The sequence below is a fragment of the Martes martes genome (assembly GCF_963455335.1).
Source record: "Martes martes genome assembly, chromosome: 10".
NCBI classification, from domain to species: Eukaryota; Metazoa; Chordata; class Mammalia; order Carnivora; family Mustelidae; genus Martes; species Martes martes.
The window spans coordinates 115026063-115053040 of record NC_137898.1 but is presented as its reverse complement, the minus strand read 5'-3'; the positions used below and the strand labels follow the sequence as shown (position 1 = coordinate 115053040).

Genomic DNA, 26978 nt, shown 5'->3' with positions numbered 1-26978 from the left:
TTTCTATCATTTCTCTTCTATCTTTTCTAATTTGTGATATAAAGGGAATCGGGTGATAATGAGTCCTCTGTGTCTGGCTTCTTTCACTTACCGAAGGCTTTTGAATTTCCTCCTAATGGTTGCACGTGTGGTCTCCCGTCATCTGGATGGCTGGACCACAGGTTATCCATTTACCGAGTGATGGACACGTGGGTTGTTTCCAGTTTCAGCTGTCCTAACGAAAGCGATCATTGACGTTCATGTACAACCAACCGTTCGCATGCGTGTGTTTTCATTTTTCTCCAGTAAACATTTAGGAATGGGGTCATGGGTCACATGGCAAGCAAATGTTTAACGTTACAAGGAGTAACCCAACTCTTTTCTGAAGTGCCTAATTTTTTGTTCTCATTCCAAGGGAGTTCCAGTTACTTTCAGTCTTTTTGAACCATTCTATTGAGTATGCAGCTATGTGTCATTGTGGTTTGAATTAGCATTTCCTGAAGGATTAAGATGTTGAACGTCTCCTTATGTGTTTACTTGCCACTCAGATAGCATATATTCTGGCCATCGAAAAAAAAAAGCTCTGAGAGCTGTTTGTCTTCTTTTTGGGTTATAAGAATCCTTTCTATATTGAGGATATTTAATTCACCAAGGTTTTCTTCTATGGTTCATGCTTTTTACATCCTATCTCAAAATCTTAGTTTAAGGCCACAAAAATTTTTAAATATTTTCTTCTCAAAGTTTTATATTTTTGATTCTTCTGCTAGAGGTCTGTGGCTCCTTTTGAATTAATTTTTGTAAACCATGTGAGGTAGGGATCAAGGTTCTTTTTGTGTGTATATATGAACATTTGATTATTCCAACACTATTTTTTACAAGACTGACCTAGTATTTACTGTATTGTAAGTATTAAGCTGTACTCTTTAAAGTTTACTTTCTATTTCAAATATGTAATAACTCTTCCCTAAATCCCTTTCTAAAGTAATCCGGGAACAATGAACTCAAGGTAGGGAATGCGACTGTAGGAATTCCCAAGATTTTTCTATGCATATTTTCTATTAGCTGACACCTGCTCAATGTATCACTGCATCAGAATCAAGTTCAACTGACAACTCCCCTCTTCTGGGTCAGAAAAGTCATGAAGAGCTTAACCAAGCTTTTAGTTTTAAGGGTGGAAAGGTAAAATCTAACCATTAAGAATCTAGAAATTCAGCGAGGACGTGGTGTAACAAAGAGGACAGGAACTTCCCATCTATGGGTTTCAGCTCAGGTGAAACCCAATATTTCAAACACAGGGACGAAAAGTACACATTCCTTGTATACGAGATCAGTGTGTATAAAATCTGATTTTAAACTCTCTAAGGAATGGTTAAAAGCACTGGCTTATGCTTGGGAGGCTGGAGGGAACACCACTTTCCTTCTTCTACTGGTTTCCTAAGTGTTGGGGGACCACCTGTCATGTAAGACCTTCAGTCTCTCTCTAGGCTCTCTCTTCCCTTTGGCAGGTGGAATAACTTCTTTGATGGTGAATTCGGGGACAGAAACATGGCACATGCAGCCCTATCCGCTTCCTTTCTCTCTGGGCTCCAAGCTACCTGTAGAATGCTCACCTTCTTGTGGACACCTGCTTCTTTCCAGTTCTCCCCATGACTTGTGTGTAAGGACGTCTTATTCTAGAATTTGATACCAGGAAACTAGCTTGTCCATAGGTACATTCACTAATGTAAGTTTTATCAGTAAAAAAGGTAGCATTTTGCTGTCCCGACGGAGCACTGTTTCTCGGTGGGTTCAGAATAGGGGTAGGGAGGAGGGTTGCAGTTTGTAGGGCCTCCAACTGCAAAGGTCCAGACAAAATAGGGTGCTGAAGATTGGTTTAATAACGTCTGCAGTATTCAGTTATAAGACACACGCTTACTTCTTCAAGTTCACAAAGCATAAAATAGGATTAAAGTACAGTGAGAGTTTGGCTTGCATATCACAACTTCCTGTAAAAAGCATCAGGCAGCTCAGGATACCCGTGGGATCTTTGTCCAACAGATATCCAGAGTCAGGACCAGCAACTTGGGTGACAGAACAGCTCCATTCCACTTTGAAGCAGAGTTCAGATTAAAAGACCTCTGGCGGTTTATTTTAGGTCTCTGAATTTATTGATAACTATAGATATTTTTCAGCACATGAACAATGCTGAGAATAAGCAAGCAAAAATTCTTATGATAAAACATCTCTACTCCTCCTGAACGGACTTCTTCCTCACTGATACTAAAATTGGATGATGCGTTTAATGGTTCTTTACACCGAAACCAGGAATTGATTTTCATTATTCTGGTGATGTTCTTTACCTTGGGGTCATATTCAAATTGCTTTGATCCACGGAAGAAATAGAAGAGCCCTAGAGAGAGAGAACATCATTAGTTATCTCGTGCAACTCTATGATGGCTCCACACTTCTTGACTGAAGGCATACGTAGAAAAAATAATTGCACACTATGGAGAGAAAAGGAACTCGTGTATTACCAAGATACATTTTACTTTACTATTGTCACATGAGAAATATCGTTAGTTTTATTTCCCCAAGGAAGAAGCCAAGGTCTGAACATGAATGTCAAGGGCTTACCCCTTGTCTCGCCAGACTGTGGTTCATGCCAGACGCTCTCATACTAGGTTTCAGAACAGTGTCTTAGCAAAGGGGGAGGAGAAGGCCCCAGTGGGTTTGGCCTTGGGCCCTATATCCTCCTTCTCCTTGAGTTGTTCTGCTCTGTTTCAGGTGTTAAGGTTTGTGAGAGATTTCACTGCAATAAATAGTGGTGTCATTCAGGAAACTTTTTAGGCCCTGTTTACCCCATGTTCTAGGGGATTGTCCATGGTCTAAGTCCGAGGCCATCGCAGCACCGGGGTGCTTCTAAAGCTGTAGACTTCTGCTTCTTACCCACAGTCCTACATCTGCCTCAAAAACTCTGAAAGATTTGTCATTTCCCACACAACCCCCAAGTGCACACATTAAACTACACACATGCTAGTTCGAGTGTCACGGTCCAGTTCATGTGCTCAGTCATTTCTCACACTTAAAACTCTCTGGGGGTGTGGGGGACGCCTGGGGGTCTCAATCGTTAAGCGTCTGCCTTCAGCTCAGGTCACGATCCCAGGGTCCTGGGATCGAGTCCTGCGCTGGGTTCCTTGCTCAGCGGGGAGCCTGCTTCTCCTTCTGCCTCTACTGTTCCCCTGCTTGTGCTCTCTTTCTCTCTGTCTCTGACAAAGAAAATCTTAGAGAAAAACAAAAACAAAAACAACTCTTCAGGGGGTATGTTTCAGGGGCTATCTTGGTTCAATGATAAGTAAAATTAATTTTGGTACCTTTTACAGAGATTTGGAAGAGTGTAACAGAACTTATAATTCGAGCTCACTAACTGGGTTTGTGGGAAAGCCGGTCCGGGTGGAGTTTATTACTATAGGTGCCCGAGAAGAGTAAGATCACATTAAAAGTTATATGCAACTAACGAATCATTGAACGCTGCTTAAAAACTAATGATGCACTATATGTCGGCTAATTGAACATAATAAAAAAAAATAGTGCCAACCTCAAAAAAACAAAACAACAAAACAAAAAACCAAAAACCCAACTAAGGAAAATGGAAGCATTTCCACTTCTGTGCTATGTTCTCTCCCAGCCACTGAGATCTCCTGAGCACCTACAGGTTTAGGCAGTGATGCTCACCTTTATGCTGGAAAGCAGCATCGACTCGGAGACCAATTCCTGGGAAGAACTTCACCACCCTCCGTGGGTACCCTCTGTCCATGCTCTGGGTCACTTCGTCATACCTGCATGCAGGGATTGGAAAAGTTCCCAGGGGATCTTTGTTCTGGGGAGCTTAATCCTTCCACTGCCCCACTTGGAGTCAAATGGGGATGTGGAGAAGCAGCAGCCCCGGTAGAGGAAAACTAATTCTGTCAATGATGAAAGACATGTCAAAGAGTGTGTGTGGCTGAATCACTTGTAGTGTCTTGAAAAGAAAAAATGAGGAGTGGAAACAAGCCATGTCCTTCGTCGGCCTGCGGCTATTAAATCAGAATGCAGGCTCACAGAACAGACTCTGTACTACAGAGATCACACGCTGGCCACCAGAGGGGAGGCGGGAGGGGGATGCAGAAACAGGAAGGAGAGGAAGGAGCGCACCTGTCGTGATGAGCACCGGGCGATGAAGGGAAGTGTTGAATCACTGTATTGCACCAGAAACTAATATGACACTGTATCATAAGTATGTTGCAATTAAAAAAAAAAAAAAAACGAAGTAAGGCTCAGCTTGCAGCTATCCCAGATTTTGACAGGGTATGTTTGTATTATCGGCAATTTGGTTGGCATCACCGGTTTTATTTTTTTTATCTTATCTTATCTTTATTTTATTTTATTTTTTTATGTTAGAGAAAGAGCTTTGGACTCCCTGAAACATTCTTTTGTTTGGTGAATGCCATCTGCTCGAGGTGGGCTTGAGCATAAATGGTTTAAGAGGACTACAGGTGAGTTTTATTTCTGCCCATGTTAAAGTGATGGTGTGTGGATGTTTTCTGCAGAATAAAACGAAGAGGTCGATTGTCTGCAAACTTACCTCCAGCACCAAATGCCCGCAAAGAAGTAGGTTTTTCTGGTGCTGTGGTCGCAGACAGCCGCGTCAATTTTCTTCACATGTCTTGGAAAGCCGAGTGTATGGATGGGTTTGGGATAATCTGGCAAGACAGCATATCCTCTGATCACCCAGAAGTTGTCATCTAGGAAGAGAGACAGTGATTATCTTCAGATCTACTACCTAGAGGGGAAAACAGGTATCCTAAGAAGCTCAAAAATAACTAGATGCTTCGTTTCTCGGGGTTCTGTCATCTCCTGTCCCGTTTATTCTTACTGTCTTCTTCAGCTGCCCTTATCATTCCGACTCCACGCACAACACACACCGACAGTCAAGCAACGTGCTCACTAGTGTGGGACTGGTGATGTCTCTGACTCTGACAACACAGTCAGCTTCGTTCGTACACATTCTCCTAGATTCCAGCCCTCGGCTATTCACAAAGGCAAGTAATCTGATGAAATCCATATAAAAACAGCATTGAAAAATGTAAGATTCCAGTTAAATTTGAATTTCAAATTAACAATGGCTGACTTTAAGTATAAGTATACTCAAATATTGCAAGGGACCTGCTTATAATGAAAAATTGTGTGTTTTATCTGAAATTCAAGGTGTCTTCTATTTTTATTTGCCGAATCTGATAATCCTAGTAAAAAAGGAATATAAAAGAGGGATGGGTTCCCTTTATTTGGCAGAAAAAAGATAGTTTTTTTAGTTTTTACCATACAGGTTTCTTTTAGCTCCGGTGTAATTGGGACCATGTTCGTCTTCACAGCCACAGAGAACCTTGGATAGTTTTTCTTTCTGGTAGGAATCCATGGCCAAAGAACTCTCCGTTTGCCTCACACATGGATTTTGTGTTCCTTGCCCCCAAACACCCACCGACCGGTTCAGGTATCCAGAGACAGAAGAGAAATCGTGATGGGCAAAGTTACCTTTAAACACTACCATCTTATCGTTGGGGCTCTCGTATGCAGCTTGGATATCCGCCGGCAGGGAGGGCCAGAACGAAGAGATCAGTTCAAATTCAACGTCCGCGATATCGTAGTAAATCCGCCACACATGCCTGTGTGTTAAAAAACAACAACAACAACAAAAAAGCACTTTACACAAACAGCGTATACTGCGGTGGAAACACTGTAAATCTAGGCTTCTCTTTTGATTAGATTCTCCTCAAATAATTCAGAGCATGACACACTTCTCCTCAGCCGATGTAGGGGGTTGTGAGTTCACGTCTCCTCTGTCACTACCAAGGTCAAGACACGCCTGTGAGCTCGCTCTCCTGGGAACCGAGAGTAGCAACGCGCTCAGAAATAGTGCTCAGTGCTCAGGGACCTCGTTTTCGCCAAATCAGCGATGCTCAAAGTTCCAAGGCGACAGCGAGCATCGCAGAAGGAGCTTTCAGTCTGATGTTCGCTGGAATAAAGACGTGTGAGCATTGCGCGGTAAAATATTTCCTCAGGTGTTCCCCTCGGGCTGTAAAGTTCTGAGTCTATGAACAAGACCGAAAAGCCCTTCCCGCGCTGGGCAGCCCCTCTCTGACGTCCCGGCCAGGCGGCCTCAGCCCCCACGGCGCGGAGCATGGCGGCCGAGGCCTGCCTCGCTGTGGGCGGAAGGGGACTGATTGCAAATATTCTTTCCTTGTGCCCCTGTGCTTGTGAGATGGTCTGGGTCCCAATACTGAGTTCTGAAAATGCAGTCATGGGACACACGGCTGACAGGCCATGCTGCCCCTGCAGCCCAGCAAGCTGTCCGCGGGGAGAGAGGAGCGCTCCCAGCCCGGCCAACACGTCCCTGGTGCAACGTGAAGGGACAGTCGGCTCATTCTTGTTTACCAGCTGGCGCTCTCGCCAGAAAAAAGACCTAACTTTTATCATTTGCTGCTTTCCAGGGTGCAAATCTCCAACCATGGCCAGTTCCAGGCTACAGAAGTGATGTGAAGTGGTTTGCAGTCCTCCCCCAGATTTAACCATTGGCTCCTGAAATGGCACAGGTCAGCTGCAGCACCACTGGGATGGGTGGGCGGTTTTAGCTAAGAGGTCACTGAAAATGATCCTACTTCACCTTCTTACACAACGGCAATTAAAAATTTGCTTAACAACATTTAAAAATTAATTTATCAAACAAGCAAGAGACATAATAATACACATAATAAAGTATTCCAAAGAGTATGGACAGTTACAAAATGAAAAGGAAATGAACACATTTGAAATGAAAATGAAAAGGAAAAGGAACACATTCTCCCCCATCTCTGTGATTTCCTCCCTATGCCCAAATCTCTCAAAAAGTAAAATATTCACAGGACGTTGAGGTATTTAAGGGAATGGGTTTACCTGCCTTTAAAGAACATTACTTCTCTGCGGAAGGTGGTGATAGCGTCAAAAGTCAAATAAGGGTCACAGGCATGGGGTACAGTGGCCTCCTTTGGCTTAGCGGATGTCTTTGGTAGACTCCCTTTGACGAGAAAAGAAAGAGCACCGTGAATTAAGAAGGCATGTGGAAATACCTAGAGAAGGATCTTACCCAAGTGGGTATTTTCTTCACGGTGATATTTCAAGAAGTGATGTTTTCACTTCCTTTCTGGAAATCTTCCTACTTAGTTCCCCTATATTCTGATGGTTGAGGTTGCTCACCGTAGATGGACTGGATTCCATTGATATCGTCCTGAGAAAGTGGGAACTTGGTAGGATCCAGGGAGACGTAATTTGGAAACATCAAAGCCGTTTGATCATTGGAGTGAGAGAGTCCCAGTGCATGACCAAATTCATGAGCAGCCACAAGAAATAAGCTGAATCCTTAACAAAAACAGGAAGGACATGGCTATGTGGGTCAGTCAAAAGGAGAATGGTTGCATCTGAGGTTAAGAAGTAACCAAGGGGAGGGAAGGAAAGGCCTGCCATGGAGTGGATAATTAGTCTATGTGCCATCATTTATCTGGGAAGTATTTCAACACTAGTAATTGGCATCAGCCATATCATGGAGATCTATGATCAAGACCAACAAGACGGCAGGAAACCGGTGTGTGAGAAGTAGATATTACTACAAAATATAAAAAAGGAGAAGCCACCAGGTTTTGGTTGTTGCTGGGTTATACTGTGTCTGATCACGTTTGTCCTCCTTGTATCCCGTGGAAGTCCTCCCTGCTGTAGGATCAAGTCCTTGCCATCGCCCTCCATGATCTAGTCCCTGCCTTTGTATCAGGCTCATATTTTGTTTTCGTATTTCACGAGCTAACCATATGCAATCGTTTTCATCTCTCCTCTGTGCCATGTTCCTTCTAATCTCTCCGTCTTCCTACCTCCATCCCATCTACCCAGAACACCGTCTCCCCCCCACCCCGCCCCCGTGTGCCGAGCTCTCTCACTTGTTGCTCAGGAAATCCCTTGAGAATCAGCTCGTGCCTGAGGCTTCTCTTAGGCACCCTCCTCTCCTGGCTGAGTTAAATGCACCTTTCTGCGTTTCCATAGACTCCGTGTTGAATTCCGCCATAGCACGGGAGGGACTGCGCTGACTTCCTTCATGAAGTTGGGCGTCTTTTCAGGGATGGTGTCCTAGCCACCATTTTTTCTCTGGTGACCGCTAACCTGCCTGTCAGCAGTGGGCACTTCGTAATGGTGGCTGGGTGTCCAGGTGTTTATTTGGATGAAAGAACACTAGGATACGCCCCCCACACACCCATACCGGACGTCTCTGCCTGCAGGCGAAACTGCCTTTTTCTCGGTCTCTCCCACCAGCCTGTAAGGTTCTAAACATAAACATAAACATAAAAGACTGTCCTTGGACGTGCAACTCAGCCTATGGACCCTAAAGAAAAGGCCGAGCCTTTTTTGATGGAGCCTTGTCCAATGATGCCGGCACAAATGAGCATGAAATGACGAGGGATTATTTAACGGTCCTTTGGGCTTCTCTGCTCTGGCCTCGGCTGGTGCCCCTCGTCTGGCTGGCAGTGTCGCTGGGTGTGCGTTTGGACAAGATGGGACAAGTGACTCTTTGAAAAGATAATTCAAATTCAAGTCATCTCATGACTTTCAAACCTTTATGCTGGCTTTTCAGATGCCGCGTGGTCTGGACCCTATTCACCGTTTCCGCCACAGTCCTGCTGCTTGAGTGGGTCGGGCCGCGCTTTCAGGAGTGCTCGCCAGCCGAGTGCCCGCGTAGCCTCCCGCTCGGGTCTGCCGTCACCTCCTCCCCTGACCGGTGTTCCCGTTCCCGTTTCTTCTCCCTGCTCCTACCACTTTGCTATCGTTTCCTTTACCCCGGGGTGGGTCATGCTGATTTAACTGCCCTTTGAGATTGCGTGTGCCCCGGGCTGTAAACCCCTGAAGGCTAGGGCCGGTTGAGTACTCCAGCTCCAGGGTAGAGCTGGCTCGTGGCGGCTGTCTGGTAAAGGATTTCTGATTGACTTCGTTTACCGAAATTGTAGAATGTCTATCATGCGCTGGTTTGCAGAAACTACGGAACGAACTCACAGACTGTCTGGACTCACTTGGTCAGGACTGAACTGTGTGATCGGAGAGACCACACATCAGGAGAGCCGTAGCCTCTGCTTTCCTGGGACCCTGGAAACCAGACCCCAGACCCAAAGCAACTATCGTCAATGACAGAAAATGAAATGGGGAGAACCCAGAGTCTGTGGAGACTGCTCCCTTGTGGGATACGCATATTTTTTCTGTAGTAAAGTTTTGTTTCTTGTTTGAGAAGTAATAGAAAATTTCCTATTTTAGTACCAGGCAGGCATGAAATGAAATCAACTCATTTGGTCTAAAGGAATAGGTTGAGTAAGGTTTGGGGTCCAATTCCTCGGCAGGTGGGCAAGGGTTGGAAGAGGAAGTTCATGCCTTTGAACCGACCTTCTAGGCGCCGAGAGCCCACACACCATCCTTCAGTTACGAACTCAGAATCCCAGCCCCTGGAGTCTTCTTCTGTCCTGAAGCCAGAGGTGACTTCAACACTTGCTACAACACACAGCCCACGCTGACTTGTAGGGTGCGGTCCGGGCCTCGCAGCACACAAGGTCATGAACCTGTGAAGGCCTGGAACTTGTCTAGTACGACTCTGTGGTCGGTCTAGTACAACTCCAGGGTCTTGCATGGTTCCAGGCACATGGCAGACCTTCAGGCGCTGTGGGTGTATGCGTGCGTGTGTGAGCACACGGAGAAGGCCCCGATCCGGAAAGGATCAGCGTCTTCATGAGGACATTGTGTGGTTAAGGCCCTGATGTGAAAAGCACTGTTATCTAATAGATATCAAAACTTCATCAGTGAATATGGAAACTGGGGGGCAACTAGGAAGTAAAAAGCAACTAATTGTGAAGGTAGTTCAGGGATTCTTTAGAATAAAATTTTGCTCACGAAGAGAATTGGGCTCACCTGCTCGGTCCTTGGTCCAGTTTTCGTCCTCATCGAAGTGAGTGTCTCCACCCAGACCCAGACCCGGAGGAAAGGCATGTCCGAGGACTCCCAAGGGGCCGTCAAAATAACGAGGGCACCGGCCATGCACTGAGACACAGGTCACAGGGGGAGAAAGGTCATCCTGTCCAAATCTCCTGAGATGGAAATAGCCAGACTGTTCTCTCTGCTGGAAACCTTACCTCGGGTCCTAAAGGCAATCATGATGTCCGCAACCCCCTTGAAAGTCTTGGTGAACGTCAGCGGAGTCACTCTGCTCCACACTTCTAGGCCACTCCGGATGGCCTCGTCCACATCTGCCCGGGCCATATCTGGAGTGTAGTTGACGATTCTTCAAAAATCACAGAAACAGATGAGTCGGTGATGGCACATGCATGTAGGCACACAAAGACAAAACGATCATTTCTTATAAATCATACACAGCGGTCACTGATAGTGTCGTGCCGTTCTTGCGTTAGTATTTAAACAAAGCGCTTTTCCATATGCTCTGTGACCCGATCCTGTCATCTGCTCCATGCATCGGGGAGTGGAACAAGACGTCAACAAACGAGGCTCAGAGAGGTTCCGTGACTTCCCTGAGAGCACATCCTGACCGGGGAGCGTCCCTCTCCGGGGCAGGCTTGCGGTGCACGAGCAGAGATCTGCGTTCTCGGGCAGCTCGTGGACATCAGTCTCACGCTCGCGTCATATGTGAAGAGTCTCCCTTGAGTGCTTGAAAGAGTTAGTTACTCGGGAAAAGACTTCCCTCTGGCTTACGTTCCCTGTCTTGCTAGAGCTATGATTATTTTAATCCCTAAGACTCAATAAAGTGAAGGAAGAGCAGGGAGACATGTTCTTCGGGGCCCACGGGAGGGCTCGAGAGCCACAGTCACGGCCACCGACTCCGGTGGGAAGCACACCCTGCCCTCTTTCTGCCAGTGAGTCGGCCCCCGTTCCCCGGCACGCCTGGGGCAGACTCCCCTCTCCGCCCGGGCTCCCCCTGAGGTTTGACAACGCTAGCCCGAGCGTCTCTAACATGAACTGGCTGGACTCCAGGCTCTTCCCATCTTCTCCCGAGCACGCTCGAGCCGTCGCTTCAGCCGTCGGCAGTCCGACGGCCACGCTCCGGGTCCCGAGTGTGTATGCGAGCGGCCCAGGCAGGAGACTGAAGCGTATCTGCCGGAGCCAGCCTGCTGGGAAGACTTGGGGACGCTTCGATAACGTCTGTCTCAGTGTCTGTTTCATGTGGTCCCAGCAGGGCTGCCTGCATCCCACCATCGCAGGGAGGAGGAGCAAGTGCGATCAGTGGACCTAGGAAGTGCTCAGTAAAATAAACTGTTATGGTCCTGTGGTGTCGGACTGGGGGTGGGGGGGTGCTGAAGGGGAGACAGTACGCGCAGGTGTTACCTGTATGTGAGGTTGTGTCTTCCCCATCCCGGAAGGGTGTAACCGTACTGACCCACGTCTGGCACTCCGCACCTCGGTGTCCTCATGATCTCAAGAGTGCGTGAGTCGAGTTGTCCAGTCACTGTCAGTCCAAAAAATGCTTGCATTTCCCGAATCTTGCCATCTAAGAGACTCCCGTTCTTGCTTTGAACAAGAGGACTCCCTTCGATTTCAAGAGAGTAGAACTGGTTGAGATATGCCTGATCAAAGAGATAAAAAAAAAAAAAGACACAAACTACAGGACAGCACATCTGTATCTCCGGATAAAACAAAATCACCTGAAATCCTTTTTGGCCGTGGGTGGGAAGAAAGACGTAAGGAGTGAGGGGAAGGAAGGAGGGGGAGGGAAGGAGAAAGGAAGGAAGCAGAGTCAGCCTGCCTTTCCAGCTCTCCGCGAGCGGCTGAGCCTGTGGGACCGGGGTGACCCAGCCCACGCAGCCCACACAACTCCACGCCTGCCGAGAGGACAATCAGCGGATTCTACGTGTTAAATGATCGCACGGCTTAGACACCGCGGCTCGTCCCTGCATTTGGGTGTTCCCTTGAAACAAATTCTAGAAGAGGTACGTGGTTGTTCTTTTTGCAGATTGGATTAATTTAACCAAATATGGCAAATTGACTGGACTGATTTTTAGAGGGAATCTCCGAGGCCAAGTATTTGCGACGCATGAACGGGTAAGGATCTAGAGCTGGAGTTGGGTCCCCCCGGCTGGTATGATATTCCTGTGCAGAGACCCCGTTTCTCCCGGGGCTGTTCCCTGTCTCCTCCCTCGTTCTCCACCGGGACCCACGGCTTGAAGCGGCAGCAAATCCTCCTTTCCTTTCCCACCCCCAGGTTCCGCCCCACACACAGTTACTTGGTGTCCTTGAGTTAGGGGAAAGTACCACAGTCTTTTGCAGGAATTTGCTGTCTTGTTAGGTTCCAAGGCAACCAAGAAAGTTAATTTTTTATTGATAGCCCTTATTAACATATATTGAGACACATACCTGCACCAGCCGCGCGTTCTCGTCGGTGTCCATCTTTCGGTCTATAGGAAATGCAGAAGAAAACGTTATAAGGAGCCAAAATTGAAGCAGAAGTCTCTTCATTCCTCTCTCTTTTCTGCCGAAGCCTGTTTCTGTTTCCACGGAATTTAGAAAACAAGAGTAAGACGTGGCATGACTTGGCTTGTGTTGTCATTTAATTAATACCAGAAAAGGACATTTGCCATGAAGTGTGTCATGATAAGCCCTTTCCCCTTAGGTTAACTTGATTTTGCAATCGTGACCGGCAGTTTCTGAGTAAACACAATCACTGTTGATTACTGAATTGAATATAGTAGGGAGCCAGCCTCCAAGTTACTGTTGTCCTTGCAAAGTTGGAGCTCTTCTTATCTTTGACATTCTTGAGAGTTTATAAAGTAATTTTCTTTTGAACGAAATGCCAGGATATCTTGGCTAGAAAGGTATCATGAAAATGCAATTGAATCGGGAGTCAGATTGCCATAATTAACTAGGATAAACAGCCCATGTTTGCTGGGCACCCGCTATCAGCCTGTCACTGTTAACCGAAGCATGAATGAGATGCAGTTTCCATCTGTTGGGAAATTCAGACATGTACAGAAATTAACACCAGACACAACTGAGACAGATGGCAAAACGTGCGCAGAAGATTCCAGAGCGTGAGAAGAGCCACAGAGAGGGTCACTGCTGATGGGCGTGCCCAAGTGGCTCGGCCAGGTGGGGCTTCTGGTGGGTCCTGAAGAAGGAAGTGGGTAGGACGTGGATGGCACAGGGGGTGTGTGGAGGGAGGCCGTGGGAAGCCGGTAGCTCAGCAGAGATGCACTTTGGGAGGTCTGGCCAATTAGAGCCAATACACTTGAAGACAGCCGAGGGAGATGGGGGCGGGCGCTGGAGAGGGTACAAGGAAAATGAGTGTTTTCAGTCTTCTTGTGCCTAAGAATGTCCCTTATTCCATCCCGACACCTGACCGAGAGTGTGCCGAAGTAAGTTTTCTTTTGGATGTTAGTGGCACTCTTGATTGGTTTCTAGAATCTAGGGCTGCTGCTGGGAAGTCTTTTATTCTGATTCTTGATTTTTTTTTTCCTGAAAAATGTTGGAAATACTCTCTTTATGCAGCTATCCTGAAATTTCGTACTGAAGTCTCTTGTGGTTTTCTTTTTTTCTTTTTCTTTTCCCATTAACGTTGCTGGGCAGTAAGCAGACAATTTCATTATGAAAATTTCCAGAAAAATTTCCTCTGTCATTTCTTTGATAATTTTTTCCCACTCAACTTTCCCTTCCCTTTTCTGGAATGCACATCTTTTGGACCTCATTGATTGAAACTCTGTGCTCCAATATTTCTTTCACTACTTTCTGCCAACATTACTTTCCAGCCCAGTTGTGTTTTTAGTTTCCAAGAGTTCTTTCTAATTCTCTGCATGTTTTATTTATTTTCTTGCATTTTGTTAGTGGTTTTTAGATATAGAATATGCCCTATCTTTTGAGAATGTATAGTATTTTTTTTTAAAGATTTTATTTATTTATTTGACAGACAGAGACCACAAGTAGGCAGAGAGGCAGGCAGAGAGAGAGGAGGAAGCAGGCTCCCCGCTGAACAGAGAGCCCGATGCAGGGCTTGATCCCAGGATGCTGGGATCATGACCTGAGCTGAAGGCAGCGGCTTTAACCCACTGAGCCACCCAGGTGCCCCATAGAATGTATAGTATTTTTAAGTGTATTTTGACATTTTGCTTTGCTCCCAGAATTGTCTCTATTTTTTCAAAGTTTCTTTCTGGGTGCTTGTTTCTCATATTAGAAGATTTTTTTCACACGTTTGGAGACTTTGTGAGTTACAGGCAGCAGGAAGGAGGAATGCAGAGAAAGCAAGTTCCCAGTGTCTTTCCAGAAGCCCACACGATACTCTGCGTATGCATTTTAGCCAGAAATTAAACACTGGCTGCATCTGCCAGCAGGAGCACAGCGTGTATTCCGTTCGTTGGACCACAAGTGAAGTTGGGTTGTTCTCACAACAAAGGAGGGGGGAGAAAGTGTTAACAGAGGTCTGTGTCGGTATCTAAAAGTCTTCTTCTTTGGACTGCTAAATTCCTCCAGAGAAGACTTCTCCAGTTTCCCAACATTTTAACTTCCCATCAACAAAGATGCAGGAGATATCCCTGGCACACCTTCTGCTTTCTTCCCAAGCGTTACATAGACCCACCCTAGGCAGGAGGGACAGATGGGCACATGCCCAGCCTCCCATCCCTTCCAGATTTCAACAGACAAAGGCGTTGGGTAGGCTCTCGGGAGATCCAGCTGGCACCGAGCCTCTGTTGCCCGTCATAGAAACCTCGACAGCGCCCTTGTGTTGGCTTTTCTCCTCTTACTCACTCTGCCTGCTGCCCCGCTCTTGCTTCCTGGGAACGTGTCCCCAATAAAATAACCACACCGAGGTCTGGACTTAGGCTTTGCTTTTGAAGAAATTTAACCCAAGGTAAAAAGTCATCTCATTACTTAAGTTCTAAGCTCAGATTCTTGGAGCTCTTGTATTCACATAAAATGTCAGTGTAACAGCCAGAAAATACCACACAAAGAGGACTTTTAAAAAGGAGTAATTTTTGAGTTCTTTGTTTCACTTCTTATTGTGGTTTGCTATCGAGGACTCTCTGAAATATGGTTAAAGAAATACTATGAATTCAGTTCTCATCTCAACAATGTGTATATAGATGAGGTTTGGGCCAAGAACCTAGCATAACTAGCCAGTGTTCTGAATCTCCCTCATGTCTGTAAAAGTGGACACAAGATGTCTCAGAAAACAGCATAGTCTGAGATTGGCTCCAATATTTGCACTTGTTACATTGATGCAATGAATTACTTCTCTCTCTCACTTTCCCTAGCACAGTACCTGGGACATGCAGGTGATGAGTTATTGTTGAATAAACAAATGAGTGAATGAATGAAAAGATAGTATATCCAAGTTTGTTTTCTCATCTCATAAAATAAGTTGAGAAGAAAATGTGCTGACATAGTTGAGGGAACCTGTGAAGGAAATTGAGTATTTACAAAGTATTTTGTGAATGGAAACAGTTTCTAAAAATTTAATGTCAATGTTATAATTCTGACAAGAAAATAAAGAACTTCAAATATAGTGAAATTTGCCGTTCCTCTCTCTGTGAACTAGGCGGCAACATCTTCAGAAATTAGAGATCACAAGTCAGTCATTTAATATATTTATTTCGAACCCAGTAATTTTTGAACCAGAATAAGGTACCAAATTACTAAATTATCTGTGAGACTTAAAAACAGAAAAAGGAAATAGAATGTGTTAGTAATACATATATTCTACAATTCACTTACTGAATGTGTAATTAGCTGCATTGTAGTCTAACAACTGCAAATATGACGTTTTAATGATTTTTGATATCTGGATTAGCCATTATGATCCTAGAGCCCTGAAGTCCTTGACAGAAAAGAACCACTATCAATCTCAGCTTAGTTAAACATAATGGGATTCGCTGAATTCTGTGTCTGGCGCTGCTCTGTTTGTGCAGTAAATCTTCCTTGGGGGAGCGTGTGCCCTCCTGTGTATCCCTGGAGAAGAGGAAATAAGGAATGACAGGTCCAACCACTAGCTCATTTGCTTAGACTCTAGAAGGATGGAGCAGGGCGGAGACAGAAGCGGATGTGGTGCCTCCCCCTTTTCTCCTCGTCGGGGAAGGTGACAGTAATCCTCACAGAGGGTCCAACTTTGTCCTTTCCCGTTGACTCAGCCGTTAGGTAGCCCAGGACTGCCGGAAGGAGGCACCGCAGACTCCAACCCAGTTTGTTCGATCCCAGTTCTGGAAGCCACAGGTCTAAAACCAAGGCGTGGGGAGGATAAAATCCTTTTTCCGGAAGGCGCTGGGCGGGGTCCTGCCTCGCCTCCGCCTGGCTTCTGGTGGTCGCTGGCCGTCCTTGGCTCGCAGATGCGCCGTCCCCGTGTCTGTCCCTGTGTTTGCGTGTCTCTGTCGGCTACGTGTCTACGTGGCTCCTCCTCGTGCGAGGACCCCGTCCTTACGTCCAGCCTGCTCCTGTGTAACCTCCTTTTACCTGACTGTGTCTTCAAAGAGCCTAGTTCCAAATAAGGTCTTCTCGTAAGTACCTACCACCGGGCTTCAGCCTCTCTTTCTGGGATGACACAATTCAAGCCACAGCAGGGATCCACAGCATTTTTTCCGAGGGTGGAGAATAACACTACATTTTCAGTAAAGGCGAGAGGCACCGTTCATGCTGTTCCTGGTCTCTACACTTCACCAAAGCCCAGTGCTGAACTGTATACAGCAGGAAAGGAGATTTAGGTTATACACAAGCACTGCAGAAGTCAGGTAAGCAAGTGCTGGTAGAGTGAATATTGAGGTGACAAGGAAGCTTCATCTCCTCTCTTGAGATGGAATCATAGGAACTTGGAGACAACGGGTACTCCCAATGTATGTTCGCAGAAGGCAGGTCCAGTGAGGACAGGGACAGCAAACAGCATTACTTATGTTAGGAAAAGTATAAACAAGATGCAGGAAAAGGGCTGTGCAAACTGGGCTTTCCCTCCTCAGGCAGAAAGGGGGTGCGAGCAGGTGCGACTTGGCTTTGGTTTTCTCAGCAGTTCAGCCATCGCTGGCTTCTATCGATCCTGATGACCCTGTGAGCACCAAGATCGAATGCGTAATATCTTGGTCCACTGAAGAAAAGGAAGACATCTGTAAAAAAAAAAAAAAAAAAAAAAAAAAAAAGATAAAGTATTGAATTAGCTTTTATTTTTTTTAAAAGATTTTATTTATTTAATTGATGGACAGAGATCACAAGTAGGCAGAGAGGCAGGAAGAGAGAGGGGGAAGCAGGCTCCCTGCTGAGCAGAGAGCCAGATGCGGGGCTCGATCCCAGGACCCTGGGATCATGACCTGAGCCGAAGGCAGCGGCTTTAACCCACTGAGCCACCCAGGTGCCCCTTGAATTAGCTTTTAGATCTCAGATGTTCTCCGTTGTTTCTAATGTAACATTTAAATGCAAATATGCTATTTTAAAAATTTAAACAAATTTATTATTATTATTATCCCTATTATTATTATTTTACTTACGATCCTGCTGGAAAACTGCGTCAACTCTGGTTTCTATTCCCGGAAAGATACTCGCTATGGCTTTGGGATAACCTGGTTCCATGGATTGTCTTTGGTTATCATATCTGATGAAAAAAAAGTCCCATGTTTTAAAGTCAGTAAAGTATCTGACGACAACAGTTTTCTTTAAATTACATATACTTTATGAAGTGTCCTCACACATATTTTCTCATTCGGTCTTCATAATGTCTCACATCCTGGGCCTAAGAATGGCGGACTTCTCTACCTAAGGGTACAAAATCCCATTTATAAAGTATGCGGGTAGCATCAACACTGAAGCAGGCTTCTGATGGCTAGCACGATGTTATTTTCTGAAAGAAGGGTTTGCTTTTCTGAGATTTCCTTGATGGGTACATAGTCAGCCTCTCTTCCTCTCACCCCTGCCCACCCCCAGTAGTGAGGTAACAAGTCCAGTGTGGCCCCCACATTTTGTGGGCTCTCTTGAGTGCATTAGAATTCATCTCCCGAGAATCATCTTCTTTCTTTGCCTCCCTTCCCGGGGCTTTTTCAAGGTTTGGTTTCCTGACATAGAATCTTCAAAACCGTCATGAAGACTTTTTAATTTTATAAAAATGACACTTTCCAAAGCCATGTCAACACCGATCATTTGGTGAGAAAGAATGCCTATCCGAGATCACCCGGGTTTTAGAACCTTCGACGGCTGCTTGTTAGTGGTCCGTAGACAGTAAACAGGCAGATTTCTACCTCCAACTGAAACAACAGTTTGCCCTACCTCCAGATCTGGTCGTTTACGAAGAAGTAGGTTTTTCTCCTGTAGTAAACAGCTGCATCGATCGCTCGGACGCTGCTTGGGAAGCCGTAGTCTGAGATGTCCCTGGGGTAACCTTGCTTAATGTCATAGCCGTTCAGAGCCCAGTACTGGCTACCTGCCAACGAGTCGGATCACACGTTAGAGAAGGTTTTCTGCTCCTGCAACAACATGTGGTATCACTTCTTAGTCTTGGGATAAATTCATCACAGAAACAACGGAACAGGAGTCTTGAAAAGACCAAGGTGGTCAAGTTCATCGGGCTGTATCAGCCCTTGTGGTTCCCCAGCCCCCGCTAACAACTCTGAGCCCGACGAGCAGGGCCTCGTGGCTGGGGGACTCTGTCAGGTCATGAGCCTTCGATGTAGAGATGCTGTTACCACCGCGGGGGCTCGGACACTGTTAGACCTGGGACAAGGAGGGAAGAAAACAACGGCGTGGGGTAGCGGGGCTGAGGCGGGAAGAGCTGTTCCAGCTCCCGGAGCAGCGAGTGGCCGGGTCCCGACCCAGCCCAGGTCTCTTGACCAAGTCCAGCCAGGGGACATGCTCTCATCGGCTCAGCTCCTCTCACCCCGGAAGGGACCACAAAGAAATCCTCCCCTCGCTTTGGGGACAACGAAAACAGGGTGAAAACTGTAGGCAGTTACCTTTAAATAGGAAAACGAGGTCCTGGTCCACATCCTCATAGGCTGCCTGTATGCCGTCGGGCAGGGACGGCCAGAAGAGGGAGATGAAGTTGAGTTCGACACTTCTCAGCTGAGGGTGTCTCCTCCAGAAGTACCTAGCGGAGCACAGGGCTGTGAGCAGGCAGCGTCCCTGGTCCCCTGCGTGTGCCCGCCCGGCCGACACTGCAGGGACGGCGGGACTCCGTCCTGGGGGCAATTTCTGGCACCGTGGCCAACGTGCTCAGGGCTGTTCACCTCCAGGGTGCTTCCCAGGCTTTAGGGGAGCTCCTAGGAGTGACCTTCTAGCATCACATGTGCCCCGTCCCCTCGGCACGCCCTGGCAAGGTTCTTGTTCCTACAGAATGCCAAGACTCTTTCGAGTTTTCCCGCAAAAGCGAAAGAGTGAATCGGCCCCTGATCCCACAGTCGCAAAGCAGCCGGCGGAAGACTGAAAACCCCGACCCGCGCCGTGACCTGCCCCAGCTTATCCTGGACTCAGTCCCATTCCCTGGACTGAATGTGAGTGGGAGTGGATGAGGTTTTGGTGTCTGGTAAACCCATGGGCAGCCAGAGCCCGGGTCCCCATGCTATCACCCACATCTGAATGTTTATGTGTGTTTGTTTGTTTGTTTGTTTTTTAATTTTCCTGGACATTTCGAGTTACTCAGAAAGCACAACCCACTGCAATGGGCTGCACCAGCCCAGGACCTGGAGGAAAAGGCACGCGATGGGTCCCCGGGGACCGATCAGAACCCAGCTCTAAGTCACGCTGGCAAATTAAGTCCAAGGAAGAAACAGTTCAATCTTATACTTGTCTTTAAAGAATAGTATTTCTCCCCGGAGTGTGGCGATGGCGTCAAACGTCAGTCTGGGGTCGCAGGCCGTGGGCGTGCTCGGTCCGGTTGGTTGGATGGGGTTGTTTGAAGGACCTTAAAAAAAAAAAAAGCTTTTTATCAGCTTCCGTGCCGTGTGAGTGCTGGAGCACGTGGGACGCTCCTCGGGGAGCGGAGGGTTTCACAGGACGAGAAAGCCCGCCGGGCCCTCCCACAAGGGATCAAAGCAGCCGAGCATGTGGCCCCCTTCGAGTCACCTTAAACCGGGACGGGGGTTTTCAGAGATATTCCAGCTTCAGCTGAGAAGTAAAATAGTTCGAGTTCCGTGCTCCCCCTCCCCACGCGCTACTCCAAACGCCTCATCCCGTCCCTCTTCTCAAGGACGCCCCAGACAAGCCGGTGCCTCCCCGGGTGCCCGGGGCTCTCGCAGGGGCCTCACCATAGATGGCCTGGATGCCGTCGATGTCGTCCTGGGGGAGGGTGTAGGTGCTGGGGTCGCGGAAGGCGTAGTTGGGGTACATCAAGGCCCCGGGGTCCGTGGAGTGCGCGAGCCCCAAGGAGTGGCCAAATTCATGGGCGGCGACGAGGAACAGATTGTAACCTGAAACGCAAGGGAGCGTGGCGGCAAGGGCGGGGACAGTAGGCCCTCGAGGAACCGGCGTCCAGGCCTACGGGGCCCCGAGGAGCCGCCCGCCCCGCCTCTCTCCCGCATCTCCCCTTCAGGCACCTGAAGAGACGGAGGCTGCTCGCATCAGGGCAGGAGCCGGCGGTTCCCGTGCGGGAAGCTCCTCCTCAGAGCTCAGAAGCAAGAAATACGGCCCTCGATCGGACTCTGGTATTGCACGGGTGTGGACCCCAGCCCGGGAGAGGGGACCCGGCGGGGCGGGGGGCTCCATCGTCCTGTGGGGCTCCGCCGCCCGCTTCAGCCCCCCGGCCCTCACCCTTCAGTTAGAGAAGAGCCCTGCTGGGTCAGGACCGGCCCCAGATGCAGACGGACCCGCCTGGCCTCCCGGATTCCCAGTTCTCCCAGCAGCTTCAAGGACTCCCCAGCCTCCCCCTTGTCGGAAAGACACAAACCGGCTCCTTCCCCAGCTTTTGCTCCCAGGAGCGCAGCGCCTTCCCTGGCTGGGACCCCGACTTCCAGGCTCACACTTCCGTCAGAGCCCGAGCTCCTCGGCCGAGAGCGAGGACCCCTCACCGGCCCAGCGGACACCTGAGGACTTGCGTGCGAGGGGAAGCCCTCACGCCGGCCGTCCCGCAGACGCAGCGTGCTCTGTCCTCCGCGCTCAGCTCTTAGAAAGGAGCACTTTCGACACGCAGGGCCGTGCAATACCACTCAGTCCTCCCCACATTTGTGTCAAGTATTTAGAAATATTTCTGCCGTGAAGGGACTGAAGCCCACAGATTTCGGGTACGTTGCTAGAGGTCTTGCAACCGGTAAGCGGACAAGCTGGAGCCAAATCCAGGTTGATGGCAAGACCTGTGCCCTGACGACCGCGTCCAGTTTCCTACCGACAGCTAGCCTGCTGAAATTCTACCCCGGCCCCAAGACGTTCTTTCTCGACCATCCCATCCTTGCAGTGTTGCCCCTCCGAGTGCATCTCAAAAGCCTCTCCGAGGGCTGGAGCACGTTGTGAGGGGTCTGGGGGTGGGTCATGATGCACAGTCTAGAAGGGGAGCTGTAGCTCAGCGACGCGAGTGGCGCAGGGCAGTGAGCAGGGCGGCCGAGAAAGAGAAACAGAGGCCATTGGGATTCTGAGCAGAAAGTCCTCACTTCCAGCAGAAACACGAGACAGGGGCGGCATGGGGCAGGGCAGAGAGGGATTTCGGAGGGAGGTCTGGGGGTGCCGTGTGAGCAGATGGGGGGTGGTCGGGAGGCACGTGGTGTGATGTGGGAGCAGTCCGCGCGCAGTGTGGTTGCTGCGGTGAAACAGGGAGACAGGAGGAAGGACGCGTTCGGCGACTCCCACGAGCCCTCGATGCCAAGGAAAGGCATCCAGATGTCACGTGGTCCAGAAACATAGTACTGGAGGTTTACACCAGAGGGTAACGTGGCCCACCACAGGCTCTCCCGGTGTAAAGTCTGCTGCGGTGCTGGGAAGCTTAGAGCAGAACTGGAGGTAAACAGCCCAGGTGGGAATCTGGATCACTTAGTTCAGGTAAGAGGGGACAACCCTGTGCACCGTCGGGGTGGGCAAGAGGAACTCAAAGTTCTGCAGAATGTTCTTTATCTCTGGCTAATACCCAGCGCCTAGCACAGGGACTCGGGCGGGGCAAACGCTCACAACACATACATTGAGAAAAAGGTGGGAGGAGCAGGTTCCAAGCAAAGATTAAAGGTTCCTTTCCTACTTTCTAATGTGTTCTTCCTTCAAATGGGCTGACTCTTCTCGTTGTCAGTCTTCTCCTGAGAGGGTGGTTTGTCCCCTAGGAACAACCACCAAAAACGAGCTCCGTGAAATGAAACAGCTCAATGAAAAGTAGGGTGGCTGTTTTCTGAGTGGGATAGTTTTCTCAAAGAACCCGGTTGTTTCTGGATTTCAAAATAAGGACCTTCTCCAAACATCATTAAATTTCAGATTATTACAAAGAAACAGAAGCCCCGAAGCAGCGGCCCCCAAGCTTGTGAGGGTTTAGATAGTATTTTAGTTCTGTGAGCCGCGTGCTTTCCGCAGCAAGTACTCAGCTCTGCTGTTGAACCGTGAGAACAGCCGTAGACAGTACATAAACAAGAAAGGGCGTCCCTGTTTCAATAAAACTTTATGGGAACAGGACACGGCAGGATTTAGCCACGGTCTATAGCTTTTCGATGGATGTCCTAGGAAAGCAAGGTGAGTAATTAGCCTTAGGGCTTTTTTAAAACCTAAATTTACTTAGCATTATGTGGTCTCAAAAATTTAGAACGATCAGCCCGTGTGAGTGTGAAAGGTTACAGTAACTCGGGCGTGTGTGTGTGTGTGTGTGTGCACGCACTCAGGAGGGGCTTCTGATGGGAGGAAGCTGGGTCAGGAGCTGCATGTTGACCCAATCTTGGTTAACTTACTGCTGGAATTTACGGTCCATATTTCTTCTTCATCGAAGTGCGCGTCTCCTCCAATACCTTGGCCTGGCTGGAAGGCATGAGCCAGGATCCCATTGGGTCCATCGAATGGAGAATTGTCGCCATGATCTGAAACGAGACAGTCTGTCGGGTCCCTGCCGAGTCCCGGGTTAGCCAGAAGGGCCCCTCTGAGCACGACGAGCCTACCTCTTTGGACAAAAGCGATCTTGATGTCTGCTTCTCCCTGCGAGGTCTTGGTGAAGGTCAGGGGTGACGCGTTGCTCCACACTTGAAAGGCTTTCTTAATAGCCTCCTCCACATCGGCCTCTGACAACTGTGTGGTGTACTCAATAATCCTTAAAAATGGGAAGATGGGAAGAGGACTCATGGTTCGGAGGCCGGCTGTCGGCACACCATGGTTCTCCCTCTGGGAGGGAGCGGTGTATGTGACGAACCAGCTCTGGGGAGGGCCTGGGGCGGGAGGGCGACCGGAGTCAGGGCTGCAGATAGACCTGCCTCTGGACAGGTCATTCCTGATCTTTAAACTCAGTTTCTTTATTCCTAAGAGCATCATGAATAGTAGCTCGCAGAGGGGTTGAGGGGATTAAGGACATGTTAAGTATTCAGCCCAGAACTCGGCAAACCACAGTACTGAACCGATCCTGGGTATCGCTGCTGTGATCAGGACGCACGGAACTGGGGTTGGTCTGCCCAGCAACGAGTGAGGCTGTTTGGGGTCCTCAATGGAGTTCATAGAGAGACTGCCTAATGTCGCCCTGTCCTCTTGAGACTGCTGGGGGAGGAGGTCCGGAGCGTCAGGCTGTGGGGGAGGAGAGCCTGTGGGGTCTTTGCTCCTTCACACCAGCTCTGGCTGCCCCGGGCAGGGACACCTGTCTCCCATGTATCCCGCGTCCTGGGACAGCGCCCGGCCCGTCACAAAGCCTTGACAAACACCCCTGTGGGGCTCTGGGCTTGAACGTTCACCTGTAGGTCAGGTTGGTTTGTTCCCATTTGGGGTTTCCGGGGGTTAGCATGAAGTCCCCGCTGTCGGGCACCCCACAGCGAGGTTTCCGCATCACCTCCAGCGTCTGCCGGTCCGGCTTCCCCGTCTCGCTCAGCCCGAAGAAGCGCTGCATCTCCTTGAGCTTCTCCACGATCACGCTAGGGCTGTTCTGCCTCTGCGACCGCAGGCCTCTCCTCGGTAACTGGTAGAACTTTTCTAGGTAATCCTGGGCACAGACAGACACGGAAGGGGCCCTGCTGGGGCACCGCCACCCACTCCCCGGGCATCCTGCACGCTCTCTGCGTCGCCGTGGACTCCTAACCGGCTCATGACCCGCGAGAGGACGGCAGCACGGATTTGGGGGCGACTCTGAGAGCAGGGACGAGTCAGGACAGCCCTTCCGCTCAGCATTCCGGTTAGTGTTGATACACAAAAGCGGGTATTTCGTAAGGGACAAGGCCCACATCCCCACGTGGAGCGCTGGTGTGCAGGCGGGAGCCTGGCGGGAGCCTCGCTCCTCGTTACAAAGAACAAGGGGCGCTGGTGCCTGTGGGTGTTAACTGCACTGAAGTGGATTCTCTCTCTTTTTTTTTTTAATTAAATTTTTTATTTATTTTCAGCGTAACAGTATTCATTGTTTATGCACCACACCCAGTGCTCCATGCAATCCGTGCCCTCCCTAATACCCACCACCTGGTTCCCCCAACCTCCCATCCCCCGCCCCTTCAAAACCCTCAGGTTGTTTTTCAGAGTCCATAGTCTCTCATGGTTCACCTCCCCTTCCAATTTCCCTCAACTCCCTTCTCCTCTCCATCTACCCTTGTCCTCTATATTATTTGTTATGCTCCACAAATAAGTGAAACCATGATACTTGACTCTCTCTGCTTGACTTATTTCACTCAGCCCAAAAGATACAGATGTAGTGAAAAGAAGGGCCATCTGTACCCCAATGTTTATAGCAGCAATGGCCACGGTCGCCAAACTGTGGAAAGAACCAAGATGCCCTTCGACGGATGAACGGATAAGGAAGATGTGGTCCATATACACTATGGAGTATGATGCCTCCATCAGAAAGGACGAATACCCAACTTTTGTAGCAACATGGACAGGACTGGAAGTGGATTCTCTTTTCACCGTCTTTCTGCTCCTGTAGAGAACATTCCATCCTCCTCGCTAAGACACGGGTGTGCCCAGATGCAGGGAAACTGCCAAGGTGACAATGTGGGTCCCCACTGTCCCCGAGGCTTCCCAAATGAGAACTGACAGTGTCTCGGGAAGAACGGCACCATCGGGGACACTAGCCTTTCCCCACCAGCCTCCTCTGCAAGGGGCCGCGCGGCTCAGGCCGCCGAGGTGGGGGGAAGGGGCTACGTCAGCGGTCTCTCTCGCCCCAAGCAGCCTGGGAACACCTGTCCCCGGGCAGGTGACACCAGACAGGCACTTCTGTGCTCTTCCCACCTGTGGGACTCAGAGGCTTGGGCTCTAGTCTTAGCTCTGCTACGGTTTTTGGACACGTCATTTAAAGGACTTAGGATTCACTTTGGTCTCTCAAGTGGGAGCAAAACTAGCACCTCACAGGGTTGCAGGGAGGATGGACGAGGTGCCCAGCGGGGCGTCCCACACACGGCCGGCCCTCGCGGAGCCCTCGCTGTTAGCCCCGGGGTTATCACTACTCCCCCTGTGAGAGGTATTTAAGAAAAAAGGAAAAGGATGAAACAAAACGAACGATGCTTGCGATGCGCGCGACAGATCCGCGACAGCATTCCCTGGTGTTTCTTCAAAATGTGGCCTGACTTTCGTGTAATGATGGAAAATAACTAGTGGTTTTGCTTTATAAACATTTATAAACGTGTATTTAGAAGGAGAATCTGGTGTAGGACATCTCATTGCACCAGGAACTGACTTCTAGTTCCTTCCGATAGCCCGTCCTCGCGCTCTCTGGTCCCCCTGAGGTTTCTGGCTGCAGAGTCAGTCAGCACAGAAGGCACCAGACATGGAGGAACCAGGTCGCGCATAACGGTTGGGGAGAATCTTAGGTGAGAGAGAAAGAAAACCACTTAGTTTTATAGTTAAAACCGTTCCTTCTTGAATAGCACGGAGGACACTAGGCTAAGGGGGGGAATCAGTGGGAGACCAACCACGAGAGACTATGGACTCCAAGAAACAGATGGAGGGTTTTGGAGGGGAGGGGGTGGGGGGATGGGGGAGCCCAGTGGTGGGTATCAAGGAGGGCACGGACTGCACAGAGCACTGGGGGTTATATGCAGACAACGAATCATGGAACACGACATCGAACACTAATGACGTACTGTATGGTGACTAACATGACACAGTAAGAAATAAAATAAAATAAAACCATTCCTTCTCAATGGATCTCCAGCTAGGAACCCTCCAGATCCCAGAAATGAGATGTTTGAGCTCAAACAGAGCATCCACATACCTTCTTTCAGGCTGATTTAATTAAAAAATAGAAACAAGCCACACAGTTGCCTAAGAACCAGCATGTCAACCACCGGCCCACCGGAGAGCTCGTTTACCTGAACGACTTGTGCGTCCATCTCTTCCGGGGATCCCCCAGGGACTGGGAAGGCCTGGGAGAGCCGCACGGACAGGAGGATCAGGAGAGGCAACGTCTTCAGACGGAACATGGCCTTTTCTGCAAACACCGCCCTCCTGGCCTTCCTCCGGGAGGGGTCCCCTCCACTGTGGGTGTTTCCAGCTCCCCAGATAGTGGGTCAGTCACTGCTCTCTCTTCTGGTCCCTTATAAAAGCCCTGTCTGCTGCAGTTGCCCCATCGGGAATGTGAAGCAACACGGGTTAATTACGCTCCGACGCTGTTGCAACGTTCCAGTGATTTAGTCCTCCAGAACCGGCTGGGGGCGGGGGTCGCTCTCAACAGAAAAAATAAGCGCAAATTGCTATTCTTTGCTCTTGGGGTTTTGGTTAGAGACTTACTTTTGCACAGTTGTGTGGTCTAGGAGAAGGCAAGGGGGGTTACTCCTGAAGGAGACGGTCAGCCGCTGTCTGTGGCTTACGTTTTCTAGTCAGGGACGCCACCGGTGCTGTGTTGGTTCATGGAGGGGCATGGCCAGGTTAGCCGTCATTAGCCTGGGACCTGG

The 26978-nt window shown here is 49.0% G+C and overlaps 2 protein-coding genes across 2 annotated transcripts; both read right to left on the bottom strand.

The window, feature by feature from the left end:
* Window positions 1-1834: 1834 nt before the first annotated feature.
* On the bottom strand, window positions 1835-12513 carry MMP27 (matrix metallopeptidase 27; the record flags this gene model as incomplete). Its single annotated transcript, XM_080815652.1, has 10 exons — window positions 1835-2368; window positions 3691-3794; window positions 4580-4739; window positions 5527-5657; window positions 6925-7045; window positions 7225-7386; window positions 9961-10089; window positions 10182-10330; window positions 11386-11624; window positions 12412-12513. 10 exons carry the CDS (start codon window positions 12511-12513, stop codon window positions 2124-2126), a joined length of 1542 nt encoding a protein of 513 aa, XP_080671778.1. The 3' UTR covers window positions 1835-2123.
* A 4518-nt stretch (window positions 12514-17031) lies between these two features.
* Window positions 17032-26507, bottom strand: MMP8 (matrix metallopeptidase 8; the record flags this gene model as incomplete). The annotated part of the gene is made up of 10 exons (XM_080815648.1): window positions 17032-17132; window positions 17511-17614; window positions 18283-18436; window positions 18966-19099; window positions 19795-19912; window positions 20256-20417; window positions 22860-22985; window positions 23064-23212; window positions 23841-24085; window positions 26397-26507. 10 exons carry the CDS (start codon window positions 26505-26507, stop codon window positions 17032-17034), a joined length of 1404 nt encoding a protein of 467 aa, XP_080671774.1.
* Between the last annotated feature and the right edge of the window lie 471 nt (window positions 26508-26978).